General features: G+C 47.5%; 8 protein-coding genes across 8 annotated transcripts; 3 read left to right on the top strand and 5 right to left on the bottom strand.

The window, feature by feature from the left end:
• The first annotated feature begins 990 nt into the window (after nucleotides 1-990).
• On the top strand, nucleotides 991-2,616 carry EDB91DRAFT_889950 (uncharacterized protein). The gene is made up of 12 exons (XM_041328738.1): nucleotides 991-1,222; nucleotides 1,279-1,328; nucleotides 1,379-1,422; nucleotides 1,478-1,497; nucleotides 1,548-1,600; nucleotides 1,655-1,737; nucleotides 1,793-1,882; nucleotides 1,929-2,071; nucleotides 2,130-2,154; nucleotides 2,204-2,233; nucleotides 2,285-2,297; nucleotides 2,351-2,616. Exons 1-12 carry the CDS (start codon nucleotides 1,133-1,135, stop codon nucleotides 2,409-2,411), a joined length of 702 nt encoding a protein of 233 aa, XP_041171846.1. The 5' UTR covers nucleotides 991-1,132; the 3' UTR covers nucleotides 2,412-2,616.
• A 717-nt stretch (nucleotides 2,617-3,333) lies between these two features.
• On the bottom strand, nucleotides 3,334-5,442 carry EDB91DRAFT_889924 (uncharacterized protein). Its single transcript, XM_041328737.1, has 5 exons — nucleotides 5,375-5,442; nucleotides 5,224-5,315; nucleotides 4,988-5,173; nucleotides 4,799-4,936; nucleotides 3,334-4,738 (listed from the first exon to the last, which is right to left on the bottom strand). The coding sequence occupies exons 3-5, from the start codon at nucleotides 5,021-5,023 to the stop codon at nucleotides 3,644-3,646; spliced, it is 1,269 nt and encodes a 422-aa protein (XP_041171845.1). The 5' UTR covers nucleotides 5,024-5,173; nucleotides 5,224-5,315; nucleotides 5,375-5,442; the 3' UTR covers nucleotides 3,334-3,643.
• A 2,616-nt stretch (nucleotides 5,443-8,058) lies between these two features.
• Nucleotides 8,059-8,732, bottom strand: EDB91DRAFT_1061064 (uncharacterized protein; the record flags this gene model as incomplete). The annotated part of the gene is made up of 4 exons (XM_041314401.1): nucleotides 8,059-8,126; nucleotides 8,180-8,315; nucleotides 8,370-8,567; nucleotides 8,619-8,732. 4 exons carry the CDS (start codon nucleotides 8,730-8,732, stop codon nucleotides 8,059-8,061), a joined length of 516 nt encoding a protein of 171 aa, XP_041171844.1.
• A 2,279-nt stretch (nucleotides 8,733-11,011) lies between these two features.
• EDB91DRAFT_889588 (uncharacterized protein) lies at nucleotides 11,012-12,141 on the top strand. Its single transcript, XM_041328736.1, has one exon. It carries the CDS (start codon nucleotides 11,281-11,283, stop codon nucleotides 11,917-11,919), a length of 639 nt encoding a protein of 212 aa, XP_041171843.1. The 5' UTR covers nucleotides 11,012-11,280; the 3' UTR covers nucleotides 11,920-12,141.
• Nucleotides 12,142-12,363: 222 nt separating this feature from the next.
• On the bottom strand, nucleotides 12,364-14,371 carry EDB91DRAFT_1239516 (major facilitator superfamily domain-containing protein; the record flags this gene model as incomplete). The annotated part of the gene is made up of 13 exons (XM_041321864.1): nucleotides 12,364-12,427; nucleotides 12,482-12,620; nucleotides 12,671-12,761; nucleotides 12,807-12,865; nucleotides 12,953-13,144; nucleotides 13,191-13,303; nucleotides 13,380-13,470; nucleotides 13,521-13,584; nucleotides 13,633-13,663; nucleotides 13,711-13,826; nucleotides 13,884-13,975; nucleotides 14,036-14,119; nucleotides 14,176-14,371. 13 exons carry the CDS (start codon nucleotides 14,369-14,371, stop codon nucleotides 12,364-12,366), a joined length of 1,332 nt encoding a protein of 443 aa, XP_041171842.1.
• A 1,555-nt stretch (nucleotides 14,372-15,926) lies between these two features.
• On the bottom strand, nucleotides 15,927-18,156 carry EDB91DRAFT_1061061 (MFS polyamine transporter; the record flags this gene model as incomplete). Its single annotated transcript, XM_041314400.1, has 14 exons — nucleotides 15,927-15,990; nucleotides 16,045-16,183; nucleotides 16,236-16,326; nucleotides 16,373-16,467; nucleotides 16,519-16,720; nucleotides 16,741-16,873; nucleotides 16,928-17,039; nucleotides 17,090-17,153; nucleotides 17,202-17,232; nucleotides 17,280-17,395; nucleotides 17,452-17,543; nucleotides 17,595-17,678; nucleotides 17,735-17,907; nucleotides 17,954-18,156. 14 exons carry the CDS (start codon nucleotides 18,154-18,156, stop codon nucleotides 15,927-15,929), a joined length of 1,599 nt encoding a protein of 532 aa, XP_041171841.1.
• A 2,763-nt stretch (nucleotides 18,157-20,919) lies between these two features.
• EDB91DRAFT_1086352 (DDE superfamily endonuclease-domain-containing protein) lies at nucleotides 20,920-22,783 on the bottom strand (the record flags this gene model as incomplete). The annotated part of the gene is made up of 4 exons (XM_041316031.1): nucleotides 20,920-21,844; nucleotides 21,904-22,208; nucleotides 22,335-22,505; nucleotides 22,550-22,783. The coding sequence occupies 4 exons, from the start codon at nucleotides 22,781-22,783 to the stop codon at nucleotides 20,920-20,922; spliced, it is 1,635 nt and encodes a 544-aa protein (XP_041171840.1).
• An 858-nt stretch (nucleotides 22,784-23,641) lies between these two features.
• On the top strand, nucleotides 23,642-23,809 carry EDB91DRAFT_1033642 (uncharacterized protein; the record flags this gene model as incomplete). The annotated part of the gene is made up of 1 exon (XM_041312762.1): nucleotides 23,642-23,809. A coding segment is annotated over one exon (168 nt), but the record flags the coding sequence as incomplete, so codon positions are not given.
• Between the last annotated feature and the right edge of the window lie 1,672 nt (nucleotides 23,810-25,481).

Here is a 25,481-nt window from a genome sequence, read left to right as displayed (position 1 = left end):
CTTTGATGTCAAAAGGCCCCCTTTCTCGGGAGCTAAGGATTTGGAAACACCAATTCTGATTCTGGCGGAGGAGGTCGACCGCCAAGCTGGTAATCTTTGACCCGGAGTTCCTCAACGTCAAGGACGTACGACGTGTAAGACACAAAGCTTGCTACACAATGAGTGGTACTAATTACTCACCTCCAGCGAGACACCAGGATCCACGTACATAGATTGATACTGCAGGTATGCTCCATCGTAGAATTGGAATTGGTGCGAAAGGGCGACCGATACGGTGCTATGATTTGTGAGCAAGGTCCCATTTGACTGGGTCGTAGCTGCACACGAGTGTGTAGTATTGAGGACATCCGGTTCCGGTTGGAGATTGGTTTATTACATAATATTGCAGTACTGGTGTATTACTAATTTTATACTATAATAACTTACGCAAATCGCGACACGGCAAGTCTAATCAGCATGCTCTCCCATAGTCAAAGCATATGAACATTGGAAGAAAGATGACAGTCGTTCTTTCTGATCGGATAGCTTGCCGATCATTCAAAGAATTCTCGGCTTGCGATCACTCAATGTGCTCATTTCTACTTGCATCTCATATGTTTTCAACATTAATCAGGCGCCTGTCCCGACTTGCTCACAACTGTGTTCTCATGCCATGATAATCGTTTTGCCAAAGATCAACCTAGTTTTCACTTCTGTTCACACCAATGACGCTATCTTCGCCCACACCTGGTCATATTTCAATACTGGCACAATTTTTTGCCAACATCTAGTACCCAGCTGCGCCGAGATACACTTTGAATTTTACCGGAATGCCGATTCCACACAGCCCGGATTGCCCCATAGATAGAGTCATGGTAACATTTCCATTTTGCTTCTCCCTCCCTTTATCTGTTCTGGAACCAGCTGCCCTTTCTGCGCTCAAAACGACGGACAAGTGGCTGGTGGCGATTCATAGAAGGCCTGCGGTTTCAGACTCAGTAGATTAGACGACCCGCATACAGCAAGTGAATGGTGAACTGGACGGATCCCGATGTCATCTCGGAGTGCGGCAGCATGATAGCACGCCTTAATTTTCTATTCCTCGGTTTGTACATGTGGGGATTGTTACTACTTTGCGCTCAAGAGCTCCCTCATGACCATGACTCGTAGGTGGGAGTACGCACGATCATGGCAAGTCGAACTTGCTTTGATTCGCAGACGCATACCGCCTCGATGGCCTCTAGTGAGCAGTCACTATATGTTTGTGTATTGTCATAGAAGTGCCGATCTTATCATCAGCTACCGTATATCACCGGTCGCATTCTTCTTCTGACGTCCATGGTTATGATGTATGTGCCTTAATACATCTCTTGTCGCACCAGACTCTCATAAACATTAGCTGCTGGCTCAGCAGCCCGACCTCCCAGAACGTGGATTGCCACAGTAAATCCTTCGTTGAATTTTAACTTGCTTTCCCTTGCTCAGATCATCATGACAGGCGCTTTTTTGGTGTTTTCTGTGAGTGTTCCATATTATATTGCCAATTGTCATCTCAATTTGCGTGGCAGTTCGCAGGGAATGCAGCCATTGGTTGTTCGTCTTTGAACTTGATGGTACGACCGTACGTTTCAGTGGTAATTTCAAATTTCGAAGCGCTTCCTCAAAAGATGCACAGATTCATGATTTGGAGAACATTCAGCTATGTCCGTATATTTGTGGTATTAGCCACGATTGGCCACTGGGTCTTCCTGTTACGGGGTCAGTTATCTGAGCAATTCTATAATTCAATCCTCATTAATTATCACCACCACAGTAATGTTTGCCTTCTCCGTCATGAACGTGAACGGTAGCTGTGGCTTCATGATCATTGACCATACTGTCATGACCGCTTTATTCATCTACAGTATGTCCCAATCATAGTGCGCTATTCCATCCCTGACCTCTCTCAGCAATGTGTTATGATATGCTGGCGCTTGCTCTGACTATCATCGGCCTTCGGAATACACCATCATCTAATGCAATATGGAAAACGTTGCATAAACAAGGGATAATATATGTCTCAGTCACCTGCTTGGCAAATATTTTTCCGATCGTGCGTGCTCCTGAATATTAGAACTCTAGGATTCAGCTGATTTCGCGTCTTTGCAAAGGTTATATCTTCGTTGAACCTGAATGGTAAATCATCTCTCTTTTTCATGTCATTTTGGACTTCATATCACGCTAGTCGTCATGAACGTTGTATTTGCGATGCCTGGTACGTAGTTGCAAAAGCCTTCTAACCACCACCTGCTCACTGTTATGGCAGCATCTGTTATCAGGTCTGGATCCACATATGTTATTATGCCGGCCGTTTATTGAACCTACTTCACAGCACTATCGCTTCAAGTCGAATAGTTGGTTCTTTTCTGAACTTACGGTCGAGGTACGAGTGACAAGAAATTATTTATTGGTTGTATTCTCAACATTTCCAGCAACTCCGCAGAAGAGCTGGAAAGTCTAGGCGTGCCACTTACCACTGTGCTGATAATGCCTACGTGAGTTACTGCTTCGACCTTTGCATTCATTAAATGATGGATATGGCACACAGTACATCCTCCGTGGATACCCAATCCTTCGTATGATGTTTAGGGATTCATCGATCTGTCAGTTTAGGTTGATAACTTGGGAAGCACACAGGCCTTTACAGAACTAGCTACACCCGGTTTTTGGATATTAGAGATGAGGCATTAGTATGGACTCTACCTCTTTCTGATGCGCTAGACTATTCTTACTTTGCGACATTCTATTTCTAATGTCAGGATAGAGAACTCCCAATCAGGGTATATTCTTACCTGGCTTGGAAATGGCCCTCTCACGAAATACTCACACCTGTGAGTATATCGTCCGTCAACAAGATGTGTGTGTGGGTACATTGAATGTTAACGCCTCTTACGCATCAGCGATTCCATCTGAAATTCCATGCGGCTCTTCTGTTGCCGACTGGTGCATGATCCGTCTGCTGCACAATTCGTGGCATCCGCGCTTCTATATATACATATACATCATCATACATCCCGCCAGAACATCAATGTGATCGGCGATACGTCAGTTCTAAGTTCTTGAAGTGCGTCAGCAACCAAATGGTAAAGTAAGTATTTACTATCAGGCCCCAAACTACTCACAGCAGGTCAATTTGAACACCGATCAGTTATGGTGCGTCTTGCGATTGAAAGGTACGTAATCTGTCTCGTTGATTGAACCCCCAAGCGAAGTAGCACGTTCGTCGTGATTCCGTACACGAACAGTCGATCTCAAACCCCCTTTACCACGCTGCCTCTGACAGATGAATAATTCTGTCTTGAAATGAACACTAACTGTATGAACATCTTGAGAATCAATTCGGTACTGGGACAAAGAATCTGTGTCAATAAATATATGGTGGGTGCGTCTAGCTGGCAGAACTAATTTTTACTACGAGTACATGCAACACAGTCAAAATACAGCTCAAATATAACACATCTTTAACTGCGCGCACCATCCCAAATATTCGCTAGGGTTGTCTGCCAAGAACGGCACACATAAATCCAAAACAGATATAAGAGTTTCTACAACTGCAACGGATCGGCGAAACACTAGTAAAACATAGATATGCGGAAAAGAAAATAAAGATGTTTCTATCATGAAATCACGACCTGGATATGAACTCCACTTCCCGAGCCATCTCATTCAGAAGGAATGGAATATCTTCTTCTGCCATATCGCATTGCTGCAGGACCGATGGCCAGTTATATTGTTCGTAGCCACGATCTTGCTGGAGGCACTTGGTCACCTCTTGGCGAACAACTAGAGAAGCAGCACAGAGCCTCAGAGCGTTGTCTAGCGGAAAACTGATATCCCGACTTGCAGACCGTTCGCGGAGTATAGGTGAATCGCGATACGCAACGGGAAAGTCACCTCCTGGACTCTCGGATGCGTTAAAAGAGCTTTGTCGGCTGCGAGAAAACATGCTGGGAATGTCCATCTCCGAAGGGTAATGCTCCATGACAACGAGTGGCCGCTGGGGCGACTTTTCTGGCTTTTGTGATGGATAAGTTTCATCGCCTCGAACAATTGCTGTGGATTGTGAAGAGAATCCAGGACACGGTGTTGGAATAATCTCGGGTGTACGAGGACTTGGAAAACTAGAATGCGTGCTAGAAGAGCTCTGAGAGCTAAACGAAAGATGGCGAGAATTGACCGGTGGCGGCAAGTACAGTTGCGAGATACGTGAGTCGTGGTTGTCAATTAGATCCGTTGGAAGATCGGGGAGAGGAATAGTTGGGGGTGGAGAATTGAATGAAGTTCGGAGTTTTTTTGGAGAACGTGGATGGGTAAATGATGATGGTATCGATGATGGGAGGGTAGAGGAGCGAGAGCGACCAGAGGTGGTTTGATAGGCATACGGGGAAAGCACGGGTGACTTTCCTGGATAGTTAGTGGGTGGCTGTGAATGTCGCGTCAACGAAGCCTGTTCTGGTTGTGTCCGATGCTCCTCTACTATGTAAGAGTCTTCAGGTTCAACGGGCGAAGAAGGCGATTGTATCCAGCTTCTGGGGGTAGAGGGACCGGGACTTGCAGTTGCAGTCGTGGTAATGTCTCGCAACGCCGGCAGGCTCTGACGACTGTCCCTTCTGATTTTACGGAGCACAAAGTCAGGTAAGGGTAGATCAGGAGATCGCGGAAGACAGGTATTTGCTCTAGCATCTCGAAAAGCGGCATGCAAGGTGGTGTCGTTGATGAACTACGTGTAAGAGGTTGTGTAAACAGATGGAGGTGACGGTGAAAGCTCAAGGACACCAACTTTCGATTCCAGTTGTCGCAGTTTTGTCAAAATGTGTTCTGTCGACCGTCCTTTCTCTTGCTTTCGTGCTATGTACCTCGTGAGAGCTTGCCTAGCCCTAGCGATGTCGGTCCCGCAGTTAGCAAGCACAGTGATGACCTGACATATGCATACATATGAATTCATTTACACGGGGACCAAATAACACACCTCCATCTGGGAATCACCGTTGAAGATGGTGCTCATGTTTGTACCTCCTACTTGTATCAGTCAGTTGTGATGGAATTGGGTGGTATGTAGTAGTGGAGGAAAACTATAAGCAGTGCTGGAGCCGCCGATCAACGTTTATGAGTGATTTGGAACAGTGCAGCTTGGCAGTGACATAGATGACCGTTCCTGTTCTGCATCGGACCATCGGTGTACCCACCAAAAGTCTTCGGACCTACCAATGCTAAATCACGTTGACGCACGTTTGCTTGTTGCAGCCGCCGACACAGTGAATATTGGCGCCGCGGACCTCAACTTTATTTGCAAGGATCTCAAAAGAGTAGAATGAGTACAAGGACCAGCTACTGCAGAGTCAGAGGGCCTACTTACATGTCTGAACTTGAAATACATCAAGTCTGTTTGCATAGTTCAAACGGATGCTCCCGTAACCTTCCCAAGTACTCATAACACGTTCGTCTGTATTCTGCTGCGCCAGCGCCAACTACTGTAATCGGACATGAGTCAGCGGTGCACTACGGAGAGGAATTGAAAATTCACAGGACTGTAGCGCCCTAGGACAAGGACTACGTTCTCCTCGTGGAACCTCGGAAAGAAAATGACTACAAATCAAGACGCCTGTTGATGGGCCACCGGTCATGCACTGCACGATCCCGAGGATTCTAGTCGCTCACCTTGATACACCTGACCACACAAATCCGGTCTGCGGAAATGCCGACGACTGCTAGTGTGTGCTCCCTCTACATCTCTGGCGGGTAAATGATCTTCCACTCGTAGAAAGTTCCGGCAACAGCACTGTTTCCGGACCTCCAGCTTGACAGAACTTGAACGTGACAACTCATGTGAGTTAAGTAATGATGATGGTCATACCTAACGTGACGCAGCGACCCTGATTATAGAGTCTAGCTAGTACACGCCTGTCAGACATACATAGTTCAATCCAGAGCTATTCTGTACTCGACAAGAGACGGGTGACCGGCCTAAAGTTGTTGGGTGATACTAAGAATGGCAGAGGGATTAATTCGCAACCTCTGCCGGTCTCTTAATTTGTCCATCAGAAAACCTTACCTCATCCTGTCAGTTACAACTTACAAGTAACAAGTTAAACGACCTGGTAGGAATGATTATCACTGTTAAGGAACACACTCCTTTCCGTTGTCGTCCGAATCCTCCGTTCGGGCGTTGCCCTACCCAAAATATATTGACCTTAATTTATCGGTTCAAATCAACTTTAGGTGGGTGCCTCATTCGATAATCAGATGATCATGTTGCGGAAGGGTCATCACTAACTGTGCTATATAGATGCTAGTGTGTACATTCAAAATTTCCAAAGAATGAATGGCGTCGAAGCCATGGAAATATATAGTATACGCAGATACAGGTAAGCTCCCCTGACAACCTCGAACTTACGATAGTTCAGATCTAGCAGACCAAATTGTCCCTCTATTCACTGGCATCCAATTTACGCTTCTTGCTCTGACGGGTTTCGACGTGAGAACCCGACGCCAACGTAGTATGGACTCCACCGCCATTTGCCGCTGCGACACTTCCTGATGCCTCCGCTCTAAAGCCAGGCAACTTGTCTGTAGATAACGCTTGTTCTGCCCAAAGCTCTGGGTCAGAAAAATCGTTCGCCCTTCCCCGCAAGAGTCTGGTAGCAGTGTTCGCAGTGGTATTCTTCGCGGCGGCGGTGTTAGAAGAATGATAATCAGGAGTAGAGACCATTGGCCCAGGAATGTATGTGCCGTACGGGCCGGAGGTGTTTACCATATTGTTTGCAGTATTGTTCGTAGCTATGTTCGCAGCTGCATTTATATCAGTGTCCACAGTGCTTCTCGCGGCGGTGGTCTGGGGGTAGTGATTTTGAGGGCAGTACGTGCTTGGGGAACCAGGGACCATGACCGCGTGACCAGCGCCACCACCGGTCGTGCTGACAGGCTCGGTTCGCACAGTCTCAGTGCACACAGGCCTTTCTGCCGACGCAGTAGTTGGGACAGGATTCGCCGTGTGTGTGAACGTAGTACCAGGGCCTCCACCAGATCCGCCCGAAGGATAAGACCTTACAGCATCACTGGGGGCTATGGCTTGTGTTGACGCATTCGCAGTTGCATTCGCCGTAGACACAGGGGCGACAGGGCGCGGACGGGCGGGTATAATGATAGTAAGGGGAGCCGACGCCTTACCACCTCGGCCACGCGCTCCACTACCCCTAACACGTATAATGCGACGACCCCCTCTTACAGTGGTTTCTGTGGCTTGTGCTAGGTTCTGGTATCTGGAAGTGACGATCGTTGCCACCGACGCTGGTGCAGACCGTGCGGTACCAGCGAGGACATCCGGGGCAACTGGCATCGCTTGGGAGGAGGAATTCGTGTGTGCGGCAGGGTCGGAAGTTGGCTGTGTCGATGGTACGTGGAGTGCGGAGGCGGGAAGTCCGGTGGGCAGCGGCACAGCCGGGGGAGGCACCTGCGCGGTAATGGGCGCTACCCTCAAATTCGAACTAACAGCAGGGAGAGTGGTCGCCCATTGCGAACTCGAAGTGTTTGGGCTAGCTGTGGACAGAGACTGAGATGCCGAATCAGGGTCAGAGGGATCAGTGCGACGAGGCATGACTCTGCCACACGTGGGACACTTTGCGCCAGAAAACACGTATACATTCGGCCCCATCTCCATCGAGCTCGCAGGGTTAGGCGTTCGATAGTTAGGCGTATGATAAACAGTGGCGGTGGGAGTGCGCACCTGCCGCACTTGTTGTAGCAGGGTCGGGCGTCGTTTCCTTCTTCGCTTCAGAAACGAGCTTGGGTGTTTCGAGTGACGAAGTTGATCCCTGCTGCTGTTTCTTCGCCTTTTCTTTCTTGCGCTGGCGAGATTTGGTCTGCTTCTCACGTTCTACTTGCGCTGCTGCTTGCGCTTGCTTAGAAAGCTTGATTTGTCTGCCAGATCTCGTTGTCACCGTAAGGTTTATCGGAATTTCCACTGGTGACCGAGCTGTAATCCAAGGAAATAAATCGCCGACCCAAAATCGTTATCTCAGAGAAAACTCACGCCGGTGTCGCTCAAGGGTATCGTGAATACGAAAGCAGGACTCCAGCAGCAAAAGGCAAGTCGTGGCTCATTTTGAAGTCTGACGGAAAGAAGGTCAGAAGGACATTTAGAGTGCTGAACGAGCCACGCAACCATATCCAAAAGCAAAATCCTCAATATCAAGGTTGGCAGCTCCACGATCGCGCATGTTATCAATTGCCGCACTTGCTATACTATCCATAAGCTGGGTGTGGGCTTCATAGAAAGTGTTCGTAATGATCGTCAAAAGCTAGAGGGAGCAGTCACGTCCGAAGCTCTCGATACTCTTTATCATGGTTCTTACCACAGGTATATCGCTTCCCGCAGTTGACATGCCAAAACGCGCACGAAAGTATTCCGTAGCCCACCTGTGCACATCCGTGAAATTGTCGAGCAGCTGGGGACCAAGTTGACGAGATGGTTCAATAGGGGGTTCTTGGGGGTGATCGCGATTGGCAAGCAACTCCATGGCCCCCTGTATGAATTGAGAGGGCTCATTAAGCTGGAGAACCGTCAGATGCGTGTTTATGTGACATGAACAGAAAGAACTTACCGATATATTAACCCTCCGACCAAGCGGCAGAGCAATTTGCCTGTTGGCATAATCCTGGAGAATAGACCGAGTGTGTGCAACCCATTGCTCGGTCGACTGGAAGCTGGAAGTCATGACATGCAATGATTGGACGGAGCACCACGACTCACGGAAAACTCGGGGGATGGATATAATAGATCTTCATCATTCAGCTCTTCCAGTGGACCTAGCGAACTGAGGTTCAGCTGAACCTTTTCCAGAGGAAGGTTGCTCTTCTGGCAGAGCTTTCCCCTTGCCCTTTGCAGCAGCAGAGTACCTCCCATTGGTATTCTCTTAAGCGGAGATAAATCCTGAAGTGCAGGCTGTAACAACGCTGGGGTAATAATTGACGGTAAACTCTGAGTGGATGAGTTTTTGCTACCAGGCGAGACCTCGAGCAGTTGGTCAGGAAGAATAGTGGAGGATACGCTTATCGTTGGTGCCACAATCATCAATTAGGGCTGGCGTTGTGACGTCTGAGGGATTGTAGAAGAGATGTGAATCCGTGCTTGTGATAGGCGGTGCTGATGCAGGATTGACGATGGGCTGGTGTCCCTCATCCTTATCATTGAGAGAAGGAGTTGATCGTGATGAGACAGCTGATGCAATATCTACCTGTGAGGCAGCGTGGCCAACCCCAGGAAGTCTTACACGCATATGGTGATATTATCGATACCGGAAGTGAGTGGTTCTGCCTGATGAATGGAAACTGGCACGTAAGAGAGACGGAAGAGCGCTGTTGATGTTTATCCTCATCCTTCGGTCAAAATACCTGTGGAGATTGTTCTCAGATGTCAAAGCAAGCAAATAGGTGGTTGCTGCTTTAAAACAAAGATGCGAGACCTTGATTCGGCGTGAAAGGGAGTGTCAGACAAAGGGAGGATAGGTTACAGAAAGACTGTCACCATTAATGCCAGTTTCATTGTATCTGCATCGCATGGTTGCGATAGTTTAAACTATAGTTGACTACACCTGAAGTTCGTAAATTTGAACATGAGTAACTTTTTAAAAGTCGTCGTACACTGTAAGACTAGATTACAAACAAGTTGCCGTAAGCAGTCAATAAGCGCCCACTGTAAAGTCGGAGTTACTAATTCGAATGGCATCAACCTCTAACCTGTTAATATGTCCCAACACCTTGTCCGACTGCTACATATCGAAGCTAAAACTCACCCCCTCATGGGAGGAGTCCTTGCCGTTTGCTTGTCTTTGTGATACTTGATCTGGATTCAATGGTTCAATGCAGGTCAACTTGTCAAGTGCCAGCGAAGCAAGCGCATTTCAATCGTCACGATGATCTGTATCCATAGAACTTGAACGTCCACGACTATATGCTTCATTAGCGTATGGTGTGTGGTCATTAATAGGTGAGTAGGCCTGTTTATTCTGGAACCGAATGGGCTATCGTTTTCACTACCTGCTATATCATATATTACCCTTCTTTCTTTCTTTATTTGAACAGCTTAGGCGAACCAAGTGCTATTCACCTTGTAGCGGTCGTTGGCGTTGGTTTACCCGCCTCATCAGCGTGTTTTGATATGGTCTGGCCACTGGTGTCTTCTTGCGGTCCAGAGCTCCTTCCCGCAGACCGAGACTCGGCCCTTGAACGCTCAGAACGTCCGTCCCCCTGCGCCTGATATCCTTCGTATTCCACCCCAGAGAACTGTATCCAGACCAAGCATAGAAACGTAGCTGTGATCTCTCGTCAGCATTACTCAAACCTCCGTACCGCCCCGTAGCTCAGCACACCCACTTCCAATCACTCCCTCTTCTATCTCGCTTCCAGTCGGTCGTTCACACAAAGACGCGCAAGCCTATGTGTCAATTAAAGCGTTTCATCTTGATTGGAATTGCTATGAGAATGCAATTTAAGTAAGGTTTGTCTAAGGTACTACTTCAACTACTATACCTTCCGAATTAGGCGGCTCTGTTGATAATCGCGGATCTTGAATTTGGCACAACAATCTCACAGTGATCCATGAAAGGACCTGCCTTTGGACTACTCTGGATAGTCTAGCGACGGCTGACCACGTCAAAGGACACCGAACCTGGGGTAGTTCTAGAGTCTAGGAGCTGTCATCATCCTGACTTGTATTTTTCCCAGTGAAATATCGTACCACTGCCAGATAGTCTCCCAAATTCTCACATGCTCTTTCATGCCCACTGACGCAACGTGGTTGTCAAGAAGTTCATCCATTTATTTTTAGCTTTAAACGAGTAGATTCGCACTGGTACCGGTACCGCGACATAGCCTCACGACTTAGCGGATGTCAACTCGGATCTCCTCCTACCGTCCTGTACTAGCCTGTACCTTGAGTAAGTTACCGGTAGCCCAATCAATTACCAGGTAATACTATCAGCCCAGATGGTTGTTCCCAACGTTCACAGCCAATGCCCGATCAACAACCCCATCATGATGGTATCCTCATGTCAGTGACCGGAACGTATAGCACAGGTTAGCTGAAAAGTGGAGAATGCTACATAAGTCGTGTTTTCTGCGCCTGCGTTTGCTGTCGTGGTTCTCCCGTTTCCTCGTCCTAATACACTTTTCGGTTCTTCCGTCTTGTGATTCTTTCTTTAAACTTATAGGTGCAGGCCATCTTCCTTTAGGACATCATCTATAGACTGTATACCAGTCACGGTCATGATCTTCTGGATTTCGTTCTCCAATGTTCTTCATTTCACTCGTCATGAGAGAAGAGGGCATCTCATTCCAGAGGGTTTCGTCCTCGAAACCCCTCCAGAGCGCAAACCTACGCCACTCCAGTTTACGCCGGAGTCTCCAACATTCTACTCAATACCTCCCATCATCCCCCAATCACCAATGCTCCCGCCCGCGTCTCTCGGCCTGGATACAACCTTGGGGCCTGTCATTCTGATAGGAAATGATAGCACGGAAACCCTCGTCAACGTTATTACACAGCCCGTGTTTCCAACGCCTATTCTACAACACCACCCGCGCACTCACGAGACTTTGCCAACACGACGCATCTCGTTCGCAGTTTGTGCCACACCAGAGCGTTCTGTGAAGCCCCCCAGTGTAATTGATGTGGATCAGGTACCGTGCAAGCCCTGCGCGGCTGCGGGGGAAACATCTGAGCAAGGAGAATATTTCAAGGAGAACGTACCTGAGGTGGAAAAAATATCAAGGAGGAAGAGCATCGCGCGAGCTTTGTCCTTGCGTGGGTCGCGTACATCTCGCACAAAGGCACACCGCTTCTCGGTCCCTGTCTTTACCTCGCTGACGGATGCCCTGAGTAAACGGGCAAGCAAGAGGCTATAGACCGCCCAATCCAGGGGGTCGGAAGGGCAAAAGGACGCGGATGCCACGATAACTCTGGAAATGAATCTATGCAAACCCGAGAGTGAGGCGCTGAGGGACATCGAATGAGGGCATGGCACTGATGTTTATATGTTGTTTGGCATTACACATGCATTCAATCACCGCTATCCTATGGTATCTGTAATTCTGGCTTAGCCTTAATTAATACTTAGACCTATGCATGTTTTGTGGCGGCGAAGGATACACAGGAATATATTCATATGATATTGCGAATACCTTGATTAGATACATTATCTACACAATCGTTTGGTGTATACAATGTAAAATCTATGCCAAGACACTAATCCTATGCTATGGCGTAGTCGTTGGAATGGCACAGAGGAAATATGATATACATGATGGGCAAGCGAAACGTTGATGATACGAGGTGCATTTATGTTTGCATCACGGATGCGCATATCGACTGCTGTTCCGTATTCGCTCCCCATAACGCCACAATATCCAGGGTCTGCAGGCACGATCAGCGAGGATGACAATGGAAGGAAGAAGAACGGAGTCATACGCGGGACAGCCTAACACGAATGCTGCGACTGCAAGGATGGTATCGCCCTTCCCGAATCCGAGTGCGCTGTACATCGCTGGAGCAAATAACGGAAATCCAAAGCCTGCCAGTGCCCGCAGACAGCAGGCGGCGGCCAGCGCTAAACACAAGGCATGAGATAGGTGCGACGGTACAGGAGAAAAAATGTACCGGAAGCTGCGTGAAGCGTGAAGCAATCAACAATGTAAGTGTGTACAGACTGGATATTCAGAGTAATGCCTGCTCCCGCAAGTACTATGCCCTGTCAAAGCGTCAGCGGAGAAACGATTTTAAAAGCGAAACTAACTATATCTGGAACTATCCAATGTGCTTGTGCTTGTGCAGCCCAGCCTAAAATCAAGCACCCTATCATAAATAGCAGAGTGCCGGGAAACATAGGAGCTGACGACGCGTTGGATGATTAAGGAAGAAGAGAAAGTAATCATAACGAACGCAATCTGAATTCTGGCTTTCCAACTCCACCTTTCTTGCTCTTCAAATAAAGATAGACCTTGTCTAGTATACTCGCGTTTGAACAAGACGCCCCCACCAACCCTATGCCCAGCGCGATGTAATGAAGGCCGGCGATCCCTACCGACTGCTGGTATACACCCTGAAAGATCGATGGTATGGTCGTCAAAATGACTGAGATGTTTTCAGATCACATCCCCGAAAAAAACAGGTGACTTACTATAAAGTGACCCGTATAAGTACGCCATGTAAACGCCGAGTACCTGGACGATTGGTTCGCAGAAAAAGAGTGCGAAAGGGCGAATGAGTGCTTTGGCCATGATGGTATGCCAGCTGTATGGAACATCTTCGTCAAATATCATTTCACTAGAATTGTAAAAAGACTTTCGAGCGATCTTGGCCGTCAAACACTGTGCGGATTTCTCCGTAAGGCACTTTTTCGGCATCCATCGATCTGCGGATGCGCTCTGCTTTCCTTTCCAACAAGATAGGCGCGTAAGCTAGATAAAAATCAACAAGGATGAATAAATTGCGGCTAGTCATCACTCACTCTCTCGAAGGCAAAACACTCCAAGGATTTGAATGACTGCATCAGCAATGGACGTAGACCAAAACTATCGAAGAAAAGGTAGCGGTTCGCGATTGGTGGAAGGACCACCTACCACCCATCTCCAGCTAGAGCGTTCGGCAATCCTGGGGAAAATTTAGATAAGATCATTTGGCTCGGAACAGTCACCAACCAAGCGCCTGTGATCGGTCCCACGGAAGCCCCCAACAGCGGAGCCAAGGAGTAAAACGCGAAGGCTTTTCCTCTCTCTTCTGGTCGCCAGCAATCACCAAGAAGACCGCCGCCGACCTGAGGGGAGAAGCTATTCAGATCGAATATTTTGTAGTTGACGAATTTAAACCTTACAGACGTGGGCGCCCCGCCTCCCATTCCAGCGAGGAATCGGAAAACAAGGAGCTGGGATTCTGTCTGTGCAAACCCACATCCAAAATTCCATGCTACCAATTCATTTCAAGAATCGAGATAAAAACATAGATCAGCTGGTATAGACCACATACCAAGATACCATAGATTTGCCACTTGCAAAACGCGTGACCGGCCGTAAAGCTCACTCATTGGGCCCACAAACAAGGGCCCGAACGCTGGTATGTGATTTGGTAGATCAGTAGAGTATTTAGCATATGTGAAATTCGCCTACCAAACGCAAGCACAAAAATGGAGGTTGTGAGTGCATTTATGACGTCGTTGTCAATCCCGAATGTAGAAGCCACTTGGCCAGTCGCGGGAGCGATCATGGAGGAAGAAACTGGACCCATAAAAGAAAACGATGCTACGATTGCGGTCGCAGCCCATTTGCGTTTTAAGCTCCAACTGTGCGGAACTGTAAGAAACATGCTACGCTGTCCGCGCGACGCACTTTTTAGGATTCTGGGAGTCATTTGGACCGTCCCAGTCAACGATCAAGACAGTGTCATTGCTATACGGCTTCTCAAAATTGAACTGGACTGGAACATCAATGAGTTGTGGCGCGTGACCACGTTGTAAGGTTGGCAGTGTCAGAGACACTAGACTATCGTCAGTCATTGACGTAGGGGACTGTTTTGTGCCGGACATGTCGAGGTCACGGAGTGCAAGTGATGTCCTCACATCTTCCTAACCTCTTACTTATAGGCAAAAATAAGAGCCGTGTAATTACGGGGACAAGTAGCCCCATCCCAGCGTTTTCTATCGACCCTGTCGTCCACGGGCATTCCAGTATTCCTATTAAGTAGTATCTGAGTATCGGGACTCGGAATCATGATTATATGTTCCGCGAAGAAGCATATCATGATAACCAAAACCAATGACAAACCGCTGATACATGACCGACACTCACCGACGTGGACACCGCTGAAAAAGGCTTGCAGCAAGGATCTGACCCGAAACCCTTTGAGTATCAGCTGGTGTGTGAATTGAGGTAAGCCTGTCCCTTGGGACTAATATCCCGTCAACTGTATTTTCCGCAGCCCAGCAGTAATTTCGTCCGTTGTCCCCAGTTTTGCGTGACATGGTTCATTCACCGCTATGGCCGCATGCCGCTGCTGTCAGCTGAGAATTCGAACAGAATCAAAGAGAATCAACTACTGGCAAGTAATTTTAAGCAAATACAGGCCGGCGTTAATGCCTAATTAGAATAGCCAACAAGGTACAGGCGAAGAATAAACGAAGAGCGCTCCGGGCGGAAGCTCCGAAGGGGCAATCCGGCCCCGATAGCGCCCCTGATCTGTGCAAGAGTGAGCCTGAGTAAGCCGAGCTGCGAGGGCAGGTGGGCCACCTCGCAGCCCCAGACCCAGCAGGTTCGGGTACCGACTACCCGGACCCCAGTAGTAGTAGTAGTAGGAAGGTGATTAGGTAGCTAAGTACCAAGAGTATCAGGTGGGAAGTTATAATGTAGGCTGCAAGGATCCAAGCGACAGCGAAGGAATTTCAAAGGGAGTGGTGGGTGGGGAAAAGAAATAACTGAAGGCGGCAGGCAGCAGGTAGGCTGAAGCTTGCTACTGACATGCAGAGGACTACGACCAGGACTCCAGCCACTGTACCAGGACCCCGGCACCCTGCTCCAGACCCCATCGCTTCGGGGTAGAATTCCCAACTTCTTTCGCGAGTGCAACCCCGAATCAACCCCCAAATTGTACAACAGACGGCACTGCAGGTAATAGCCTAGGAATGGGATGATGTGTTGTTTAGTATGTCACTATAGGCTCACCATAGCCTGGGGTGTGCGAATAAAGGCGAATTTGAACGTGTCTACATTTTATTGTCTACACAATCGTTTGGTATATACAACATCAAAGTTATGTCAAAACAAGACAATAAATAATCTTATGGCAGGTATGGAACAGGGAAAATATGATACACACGATGGGCATGCGAAACGTCTATCATACAACGCGCACCTAGGTTTACTAATCACGATTGCGCATATCGACTGCCGTTGCGTATTCGCTCCCCATAATACCAAAATATCCAGGGTCTGCAGGCACAATCAGTAAGGATGATGATGGAAAGTTTAAGAACGGAGACGTACGCGGGACAGCCAATCACGATTGCTACGGCTGCAAGAATGGTATCTCCCTTGCCGAAACCGAGTGCGCCATACATTGCTGGAGCGAATAAGGGAAATCCGAAGCCTGCTAGTGACCGCAGGCAGCAGACGGCGGCCAGCGCTGAACACAGAAGGCGTGAGATAGATGCGATGGAACGCAAGAAAAAGTGTACCGGAAGCGGCATGAAGCGTAAAGCAATCAACAACGTAGGCCTGTATACACTGGAAACTGATAAAGGAGCCTGCTCCTACAAGCAAGATGCCCTGTCGAAGTGTCAGTAGATAAACGGCTTAACAGAGTAAAACTAACTATATCTGGAAATATCCAATGAGTACGAGCTTGAGCAGTCCAGCCTGCAATCAAACACCCTATTGGAAGTAGCAGAGTTCCGGGAAACATGGCAACTAATGACGCATTTAACGCTCAAGGAAGAAGAGAAAATATTCATGACGAACGCAATCTGAATTCCGGCTTTCCAACTCCACCATTCTTGTTCTTGAAATAAACATAAACCTTGTCCAGCGTTCTCGCGTTTACTTGTGCCGCCACCATCAACCCTGCGCCAAGTGCGATGTAATGAAGGCCGGCAATTCCTACTGGCTGCTGGTATACACCCTGAAATATCGATGGTATGGTCGTCAGAAAGACTGAGGTGGACTTTGTTAGAGCACATCCACGGAAAACAAAAATGACTTGCGATAATGTGTCCCGTATAAGTACGCCATGTAAACACCGAGTATCTGCACGATCGGTTCGCGGAAAAAGAGCGCGAAAGGGCGAACGAGTGCTTTGCCCATGATTGTCTGCCAGCTATAGAATATATCTTCATTAAATGTTATCTCGGTGGAATTATATATGACTTACGAGCGATCTTGACCATCGAAAACCGTGCGGATTTCTCTGTACGGCGCTTTTTCGGCATCCATCGATCTGCGAATGCGCTCTGCTTTCCTTTCCAACAAAAGGGGCGCGTAAGCTAGACAAAGTCAATAAAAATGAATAAGTCGCGACCGGTCAATGGCTCACTCTCTTGGAGTAAGAAAACTCCGAGAATTTGAACAGCTGCATCAATAATCGATGTAGACCAAAACTATCGGAGAAATAGTAGCGATCCACGATTGGTGGAGGAATCACATACCACCCATCGCCAGGTAGAGCGTTCGGCAATCCTGCAGAGGATTCAGATAGGGTCATTGGACTTGGAACAGCCACCAACCAGGCACCTGTGAGAGGCCCTATGCCAGCTCCCAACATCGGCGCTAGAGAGTAAAGAGCGAGCGCTCTTCCTCTTTCTTCTGGTCGCCAGCAATCACCAAGAACACCGCCGCCAATCTGAAGAGGAAAACCAGTCAGATCAAATACTTGTAGTCAACGATGTTTAACCTTACAGATAATGGCGCGCTGCCTCCAAGGCCAGCAAGGAATCGGAAGGCAAGAAGCTGGGATTCTGTCTGTGCAAATCCACAAGCAAGATTCCATGCTATCATTTCGATTCAAGAATGGTATAGAGCAGCTTTTAAAGATCACATACCAAGATACCATAAATTTGACAATTGCAACACGCGTGAGCGACCGTAAATCTCACTCATTGGGCCCACAAACAAGGGCCCGAACGCTGGTATGTGATTCTGTAGATCAGTTAGGTCTCTAGCATCCGTCAAATTTGCCTACCGTACGCAAGCACAAAGATTGATGTTGTGAGTGCATTTATGGCGTCGTTGTCAATCCCGAATGTAGAAGCCACTTGGCCAGTCGCGGGAGCGATCATGGAGGAAGAAACTGGACTCATAAAAGAAAACGATGCTACAATCAGGGTCGCAGCCCATTTGCGGTTCGCGCTCCAGCTGTGCAGAACTATAAGAAACATCCTGCTCTGCCCATGCAACGCACTTTTTAGGATTCTGGGAGTCATTTGGACCGTCCCAGTCAACGATCAAGACAGTGTCATTGCTATACGGCTGCTCAAAATTGCACTGGACTGGAACATCGACGAGTTTTAGGGTGTGTTCGCCTTGTAATGTCGGTGTCAGAGACGCGGAGTCTTCTAGACTGTCGTTAGTCGCGGATGCAGGAGACTGGCTTGTGTCGGACATGCCAAGAGCACTGGAGTGCGAGTGATATCCTCATGGTTACCCCTTGCAGTCCTCTTACTTATAAGTAAGCAGGAGCGGTGTAATTACGAGGACGAGTAACCCAAACCGAATAAGTTCGAACCCTGTGGCACCAAGCTTCCTATAGACCATTTCGTCCGCGTACATTCCAGTCGAGACTGGACAACTGTGGGACCAATCAATTAAACAACCCTAAAATAAACGTGGAGAAGGATGTCAGGATGACCGGTATAGCTGATGCTCACTAACGGAAAAGGTAGCGAAGATGTTCATTGTTTCATATGGCTTCCACGTCAATCTTCCACGTCAATCAACGCTACACGTTCTCGGCGACCACACCTATGGTTCAGCCTGTTGCAGCAAGGTTCTGACCCGAAACTCTTTAAACACAGGTGTGTGAATGTTGAAGCAATGCCCGGCTCTTGAAAATATTCCATCAAGTATTTTCTGCCACACGAAGAGTCTCGTCCGTGGTCACCAGCCGCCTGTTTCGCGTGACGTGGGATCAAAGTTCATTGATCGGCGCAATACAATGTTGTGATACCCATTGTTAAGGCAGCTGGTCATGAGGTAGGGCCAAGGAGTTGCACGCCAAGACTCCTTCCCACCACTAGGCTGGAGAGGTTGAGGGCACTCTCCGTTGTCCGATGGCAACTTAGAGATAACAAGCACTGGCAGTAGTAGAAGTAGTGTTATTATTAGAATGGCGCGGCAAGTCTCACGTATGAATTCAAACTTTATCGATATATCTTTATGCATGCCGCTTGTTCGACGAGAAGCGAGACTCTTCCGCTGCACCAGACCTCAATAATTGACGACGTGAACGAGGCGCAGAACAATAAGCTGAATGCATGCCATTTTCGTGACAGAAGGTGGATGACGTACCCTAGATGCGACCATCCGGATGTTCTATGTATGTTGAACTAGCATCCCAACGCGAACAGGACATAATCCATCCAGCCTACAGACCGAAGGCGATTGCGGCACTAATGCCATTAGTTAGAAGTCGGCGGTGAACTATGAGGTGGCGAACACTTACACTCTCTCAGATGTGGCCCGCAGCGTGCGTCAAAAACTGCTGCGGCACAAGTTAGACCCTTTACAATGGCCACGGGAGTTATATTGTCGATTAAGACGTATCAGTAACCTGGCTACAGACTTGCAACGATGGAGGTTTGGAACGAACAACCTTGTGGCCAGGGCGTTCAATGAGGTAATTGAGCGCTGAGAGCTCCACTGCGCAGTTTAGAGAAATACCCACAGTCCCCAATCATGCTCGGTACCATCAAATCCAAATGGCGGAAGCAACGCAGACGACCATTCCGACCACCTCGCCCATTAAATGTTTTGAGCATTCGAAGATCGTGAAAACACTGTACTCGGAGTTGCAGTCTTCCCTGGTAGACGGTGTATGGCATGGTCACAGGTTCGTATAAAAAAGACGGTGATTTCGCCTGTGGGACTTTAGCACTGTCCTGGCGGCTGGTTCATGGGGAAAACGACCAAGTTGTACTGAACACAGACACGTGGCAGCTGCAAGGACAACCGAGCAATTGTCCCGGTGGCCCGGGTGCACCAAGAGTCTAAATTACTGGCGTCGTGGCAAGTCTCAGGCAGCAAACGAATCCAACCAAGCAGCAGGCTCCTCCCCACCACTGCTGGAGAGGTAAGGGCGGTCTACTAGGCAGTAGTACAACGCTTAGTAAACCGGAAACATGCGCAAATCTTTCAAACCCAGCCCAACCTTATCCACCCAACCTCTCCACCAGCGGCTGGAACAAAATGTTTGTACTATCTGTTCCCATACACTCGGCACCCCCAGAAGTCGGCAGTCATGCAAATGTCACTGTAAGTCACGACATGTCACATAGGCTGGTTTCAAAGTCAGCTCGGCGGTCAAGCAAGAGCGCAAGGTCAGTTAGTATTTGGTGTACTAAGCAAGCAAGTACAATATTTACTAGTAGAGTCTAAGTGCAAGGGTGACTGTGATTAGTGCTGTAGTTGTAAAATTGCGGGGGATGTGTAGGGAGACCATGTACATTATGTGGATGCTGAGGTTGTCTATCTAAGTTCGATGATGATGCAATTGGACTGCCGGATGGATTAAAGTTATGCTGTGTTGTAGAGTAAGATGGTGCATAGAGAGCTGGATTAGCATAGAATTGAGGAAAATATGGCTGATTGGTAAAATGTGGAGGATAAGCTGAATTGAAAGAATGTGTGGGCACAGTGAAAAAATGATTACCAGAGGTGTTGGATGAGGTGGCGACGCCATTGACCTGTGACTTGGAGGTGCTACTACTGGCCTGTCCGGTTGATGATGCAGTGGCCAAATTCTTCGAACATGTTTTTCCCGTCTGGAAGAGTGCAGCAAAACGTGGATTGTCAGCAAAGTGCTGATTTGTGGCGTCAGCAAGAAACTCTTTGATTCTAGTCCTGAGTTCCTCAACTGTTCCATCTCTCAAAATCTTGAGAGCGCCAGTGAGTGTGATAAAATCATCCTTGCGCCGGAGTGTTGAGAGTGCGTCAAATGTCTTCGACTCAATATCATGTTCAATCTGAGCATGGTGGACTTCATCTTCCGTCTTCTTTTTGGCTTGTTTCTCCACGTCAGCCTTGTCTTTTTCACGCCGTTCTTCCTCTGCTTTGTTGAAGTCCTCCTCGAGCTCTGGGTGTGTCGAAACAGGCCCGTAACTTGACAGATTTCCTCGGCTGCTTCTTTTTCTTGACATTCTCTAGCTCCAGTCAAGACTGAGCCAATGCCCGCTGCGCCATTGTACAGTGTGCATTTGTAGCATCGAGCTGGGCGGTCAGGATCTGGGTTGTCTGGACTAATGCCCCATTTTGCTCATACATGTGCTGGAGCTCGTACCACAGTTCCTCCTTCGTCAACATCATCGCCTGATTATACGTGGGGATAACTGGATGTGGGATGGAGCCTGATACTAGTGATGTTGAGCGGGTGATGCGGGTGTCGTTACGAGAGGGCTGCGCATCTTCTTCCTCTTCCTCTGACTCTGAGTCGGAGCTCTCAGAGTCCAAGTCATGTTCATCATCAGCCATGGGAAAAAAATCGGTGTCATCCTCTGAATCCTCTTCTTCACTGTCGTCCAGTCTCATCAACTTGTCAACTTCATCAACATCAGAGGGAGCTGCCATTGGAGAAGAAGGGATGTCAGCAGGATATGATGGAGGAAGATGTGTGGTAGTTTGATAAACCAAGCTTGGTGCGAAATCCTTGTCTGTGAAGACTGACAGATTGAGAGGATAGATACCAGTTTTTTTAAATGCTTTCTGGACAAGTTCTGGAGTGATGACATGGTGAATGGCCATGTATTCATGAATAAAATTATAGCGATCAATTTCAACCCCGTCAGCAAGGCACTTGTCACAATGTTTGGTCCAAGGACGCTGGACAGATGAAAACATGCCCACATCCAATGGTTGAATTTTGTGCGTGGTTTTTGATGGAAAGGCGTGGATTATGACACCATTATCATAAGCTGCCCTTTGGATAGCTCTTTGTTCATGCGAACTATGACCATCAACAGTCAGAACAATTGGCTTCTCAGGATCCACACAGTGTTTCTCCGCTGTAGGAACAAAGTGGTTCCTGAACCAATAATCTGCAATCTCGTGATCTGTCCATCCTGTCGGAGAGAAAGAAACACTGTCCAAGGAGATCACAGGATTAGTAGAGCATAATGCTATGCTTTGATAAGTACTTACCCGCCCACTTTATCTTTCAGATCTCGAATATCTGGGGCTGGACCTTCTGAAAGGACAAACCATGGTGGCATCTTAGCACCAGCAGTGGAGACACACTCAATAATAGTTACGAGCTCTAGATTATCACTATGGACCCGATAACAATCTGAATCTTCTGCAGAAAAAATGAATTTCATCCCAGTATTTTTCCTTCCCCCGCCCATCTGATTCCCTTTCTCATCCATATTCCAATGATGCTCTGGTGGAATTTTATTATAGTTGTCATCAAGTTTCTTCTGCATCTCAAAAAACTCCCCAATGGTATCCTTGTTGAAATTTCAAGCACATTTTGGATCCAGTCCACTTGCTTGAGATATACGGAGGGATGGATGACGACGAATGAAGCAATAATGCCATTTTTGTGATGGGAGTTGACCAGTTATTTCCTTAACAGATGCACGCAACTTCGCTGGGTGGATAGGAGTCGCGGATGTGGATGCCAGGTTGCACCAGTCAACAACAGTTTCCTCCTGTGCAGCGGATAACAATTGCCGACTCTCCTGGGCAAGCCGACGAGGCTTATGCACTCCCAAGCATCTATCACTTAGTGTCTGATGTGATACCTAGACCAGTTGAGTGAATAATCACATGATGAATCACGACTCACATTTTGCTCCTTTGCTGCAGCTGCAATGGATTTGTATAGCCCATTTGCAATTCCCTGAATTGCAGCTTGAATCCGCGACTCATATGTAGGGTCTGATGAAGCTCGCAGCTTTCCTCGTCTACCGCTGATAGACTTGCGAATGCGGACCAGCCCCATGACCAGCAGCACAGCACCAGTTGGCACTGGTGTGTGCAGTATTGAAACTCCGTCACGACACATATCGGCAAGTGACATTTCTGCGTGACTTCAGCACTTTCAACCATCTCACTCAATTCTGCTTCAATTGTATTTGTTCAACCTCGTAATGAATTGTATTAGAGAGAGAATGATATCTATGTTAAGAGTTTTGTGAAAGTGCCGACTTCTGGGGGGTGCCGAGTGTATGGGAACAGATAGTAAACAAGGTCAGCCACAGTCGCGAAACCCAGAAAGAGACAGCGGAGTCGCAAATAGTTCGATTAGATATTGTATCACTAACGAATATATATATATCAATATGTCATCAACTGACCCGGTGGACGACATTCTTGAAACCCTGCAGTGCGTCGGCATTTCAACTTCAGAATTTATACTGGTGCTTCTCTCGAGTGAAAAATATAGTGTTCATCTGGCTGTAAAAGATATCCTCTTGAATGGACGTGAAATTGTTAATGCTCTTACAAAACAAACTTCAAGTACTGCATCAAAATGGGCTACTGATATTACAAAGGACATCTGTGCACGGGAAATTTGTAACCTTGCTGCTAAGGGTAGTGGAACTCATTTTGATGTGACACACACTACGGTGAAGCAACTGGAGGATTTTAGGGTGGCCGAGTTAGCCAGAATCATGGAGAAATCTGTGCTGGTACTAACATGGAACTTACTCGAGAGCATGCTGTCTGGGGGAACACAATCTAAAGTAACTGTCAGGGGAGATCATGATGGTGATGTCATTGTGGAAAATAGCAACAGTGATGAAGAGGCTTACTGAGAGGAGATTGGGGAACGGGATCTCGAGGGATCATTGATATCAAGGCTTGCCAACATGGAAATTGAGAGAACCAAACTGCAAAAACATTGGGCAGCAAAGACCTTGCTCGTGTGTCATTTCTTCTTGCAACATATGCCTATGACAACTTTGATGTAGACCTGAAAACTCATGAGCACAAAATTGAAAGTTCAACAGAATCTCTCAAGCATCTAACATCAGGTCTGATGTTCCCACTGCAGCACAACATCTCCAAGGAAGACCTTAGGTGTTCCAAAGAGTTGTGGAAGATGTTGCTGTTTAATACCCAAGCAGAACTACCACCAAGGGAGGGATGGGCAGATCTGTTCGTTCTTCAAGTGGACACACCTGATGACTCAGCCATGATAGATTTAATTCAATACATTGGGAACAATTATACAATCTATATATTTTACGATGTATTTTTTTTTACATATTTGCGACTCCACTGTCTCTTTCTGGGTTTTGCAACTGTGGCTGACCTTGTTTACAAACATTTTTTACAGCCACTGGTGGAGAGGTTGGGTGGATAAGGTTGGGCTGGGTTTGAAAGATTTGCGCATGTTTCCGGTTTACTAAGTGCTGTACTGCCACCCTAGTAGACCGCCGCCCTTACCTCTCCAGCAGTGGTGGGGAGGAGCCTGACCAAGCAGTGATATTTAAATTGAAATTCAAGATACATTGCCACCAGAGTCTCTAAAGAGTCTAAAGGTCACAATTTTGAATCAGTTGTCAAACTAATCACTAGTAAGTATCTTGTTGGTAGACAAGGCTTGCATGTGCTAATATTATACTACTAATCAGTCATTTATAGTGTGTATATGTCTTGCATACACTTCACAGTTCTTGTGGTCTGTGGCCCAGAAGAAACAGAACACAGACAGTGAGCGCTGACATCACCAAAATTACCGAATCCAGACATCACATGTTGTGTTGAATTTTCTGATGCCACCAACTACAGTAGACTATCTCATAATGCATATGCTCACAATGCATATTTCTCATAATGCATCACATTTTGAATGGTCCCACTGGGGGGCAGTGAGAAATTGTCCCATAATGCAAATCAGATAATGCATAGACTTGCATGGTCATTATGCATTATGGGATAGTACTTTTGGCTGGTTGGGTCTTCAAGGGTTGTGTTTGGTTCAATATTTTTTAGTGTACTGGCTATGTACATTGTGAAGGAACTCATTCCACCTCATTCCACATACATAGTATCTACAATGGTTGCAGACAAACGAAAACCACAAGACAAGCCACCACCCATGACCCTATCAAAGACAGCCAAAAAAATTGAATGTCAATGACACCCCAGCAACCTCTGCATAACCGGCAGCTCACACAGCCACATGCCAAAATCTCACTCTCAATGACTGGTTGACAGTCTTTGCATACATTGATGCACACCTAGTGAGTTGCAAAGCCCAGCCTCAGGCGTGGGTCAAGCCTGACCGGGCCTCCTTAGGCCAAGCCCAGCTGGGCTTTGAGGGTGGCCTAGTAGGGCTCAGGCCTGGCCTCAGGTATGTGCAGGCACCAGAGCCAGGCCCTTAGGCCATGGATTTCATAGCTATTTTGCATATCTTTACAGTGGTATTGCCAGATACGAACTGCCCACGATTTCATCCGCCGCCTCTGTCCTGGGTACCATAGCCCGAAAGAATGAATGCTACACTACCCTTAGCCCCACATGGCTCGCGCATCAACTCTGATGGTGAGGCAAGTAGCGCCTGCAAGACGACCCAAAAGCGGGTTGCTGTGCCCATCAGCAAAGGTAATCCAGTGTGGATAACACTGCTGAACCTCAAATTGCATTCCCACAGAAGGGCTCATGGTGCCACCAATACTGTATTCTCATGCATCCAAACTCCCACCATTGTCAATGACATGATGAGGATGATGTTGATGCTGACATTCACAGTAAACCAAATAAATGGC

The sequence above is a fragment of the Suillus paluster genome (assembly GCF_016628075.1).
Source record: "Suillus paluster strain FC165 chromosome Unknown EDB91scaffold_93, whole genome shotgun sequence".
NCBI classification, from domain to species: Eukaryota; Fungi; Basidiomycota; class Agaricomycetes; order Boletales; family Suillaceae; genus Suillus; species Suillus paluster.
The sequence above is the reverse complement of the archived record's forward strand: the minus strand, read 5'-3'. Positions and strand labels throughout refer to the sequence as shown.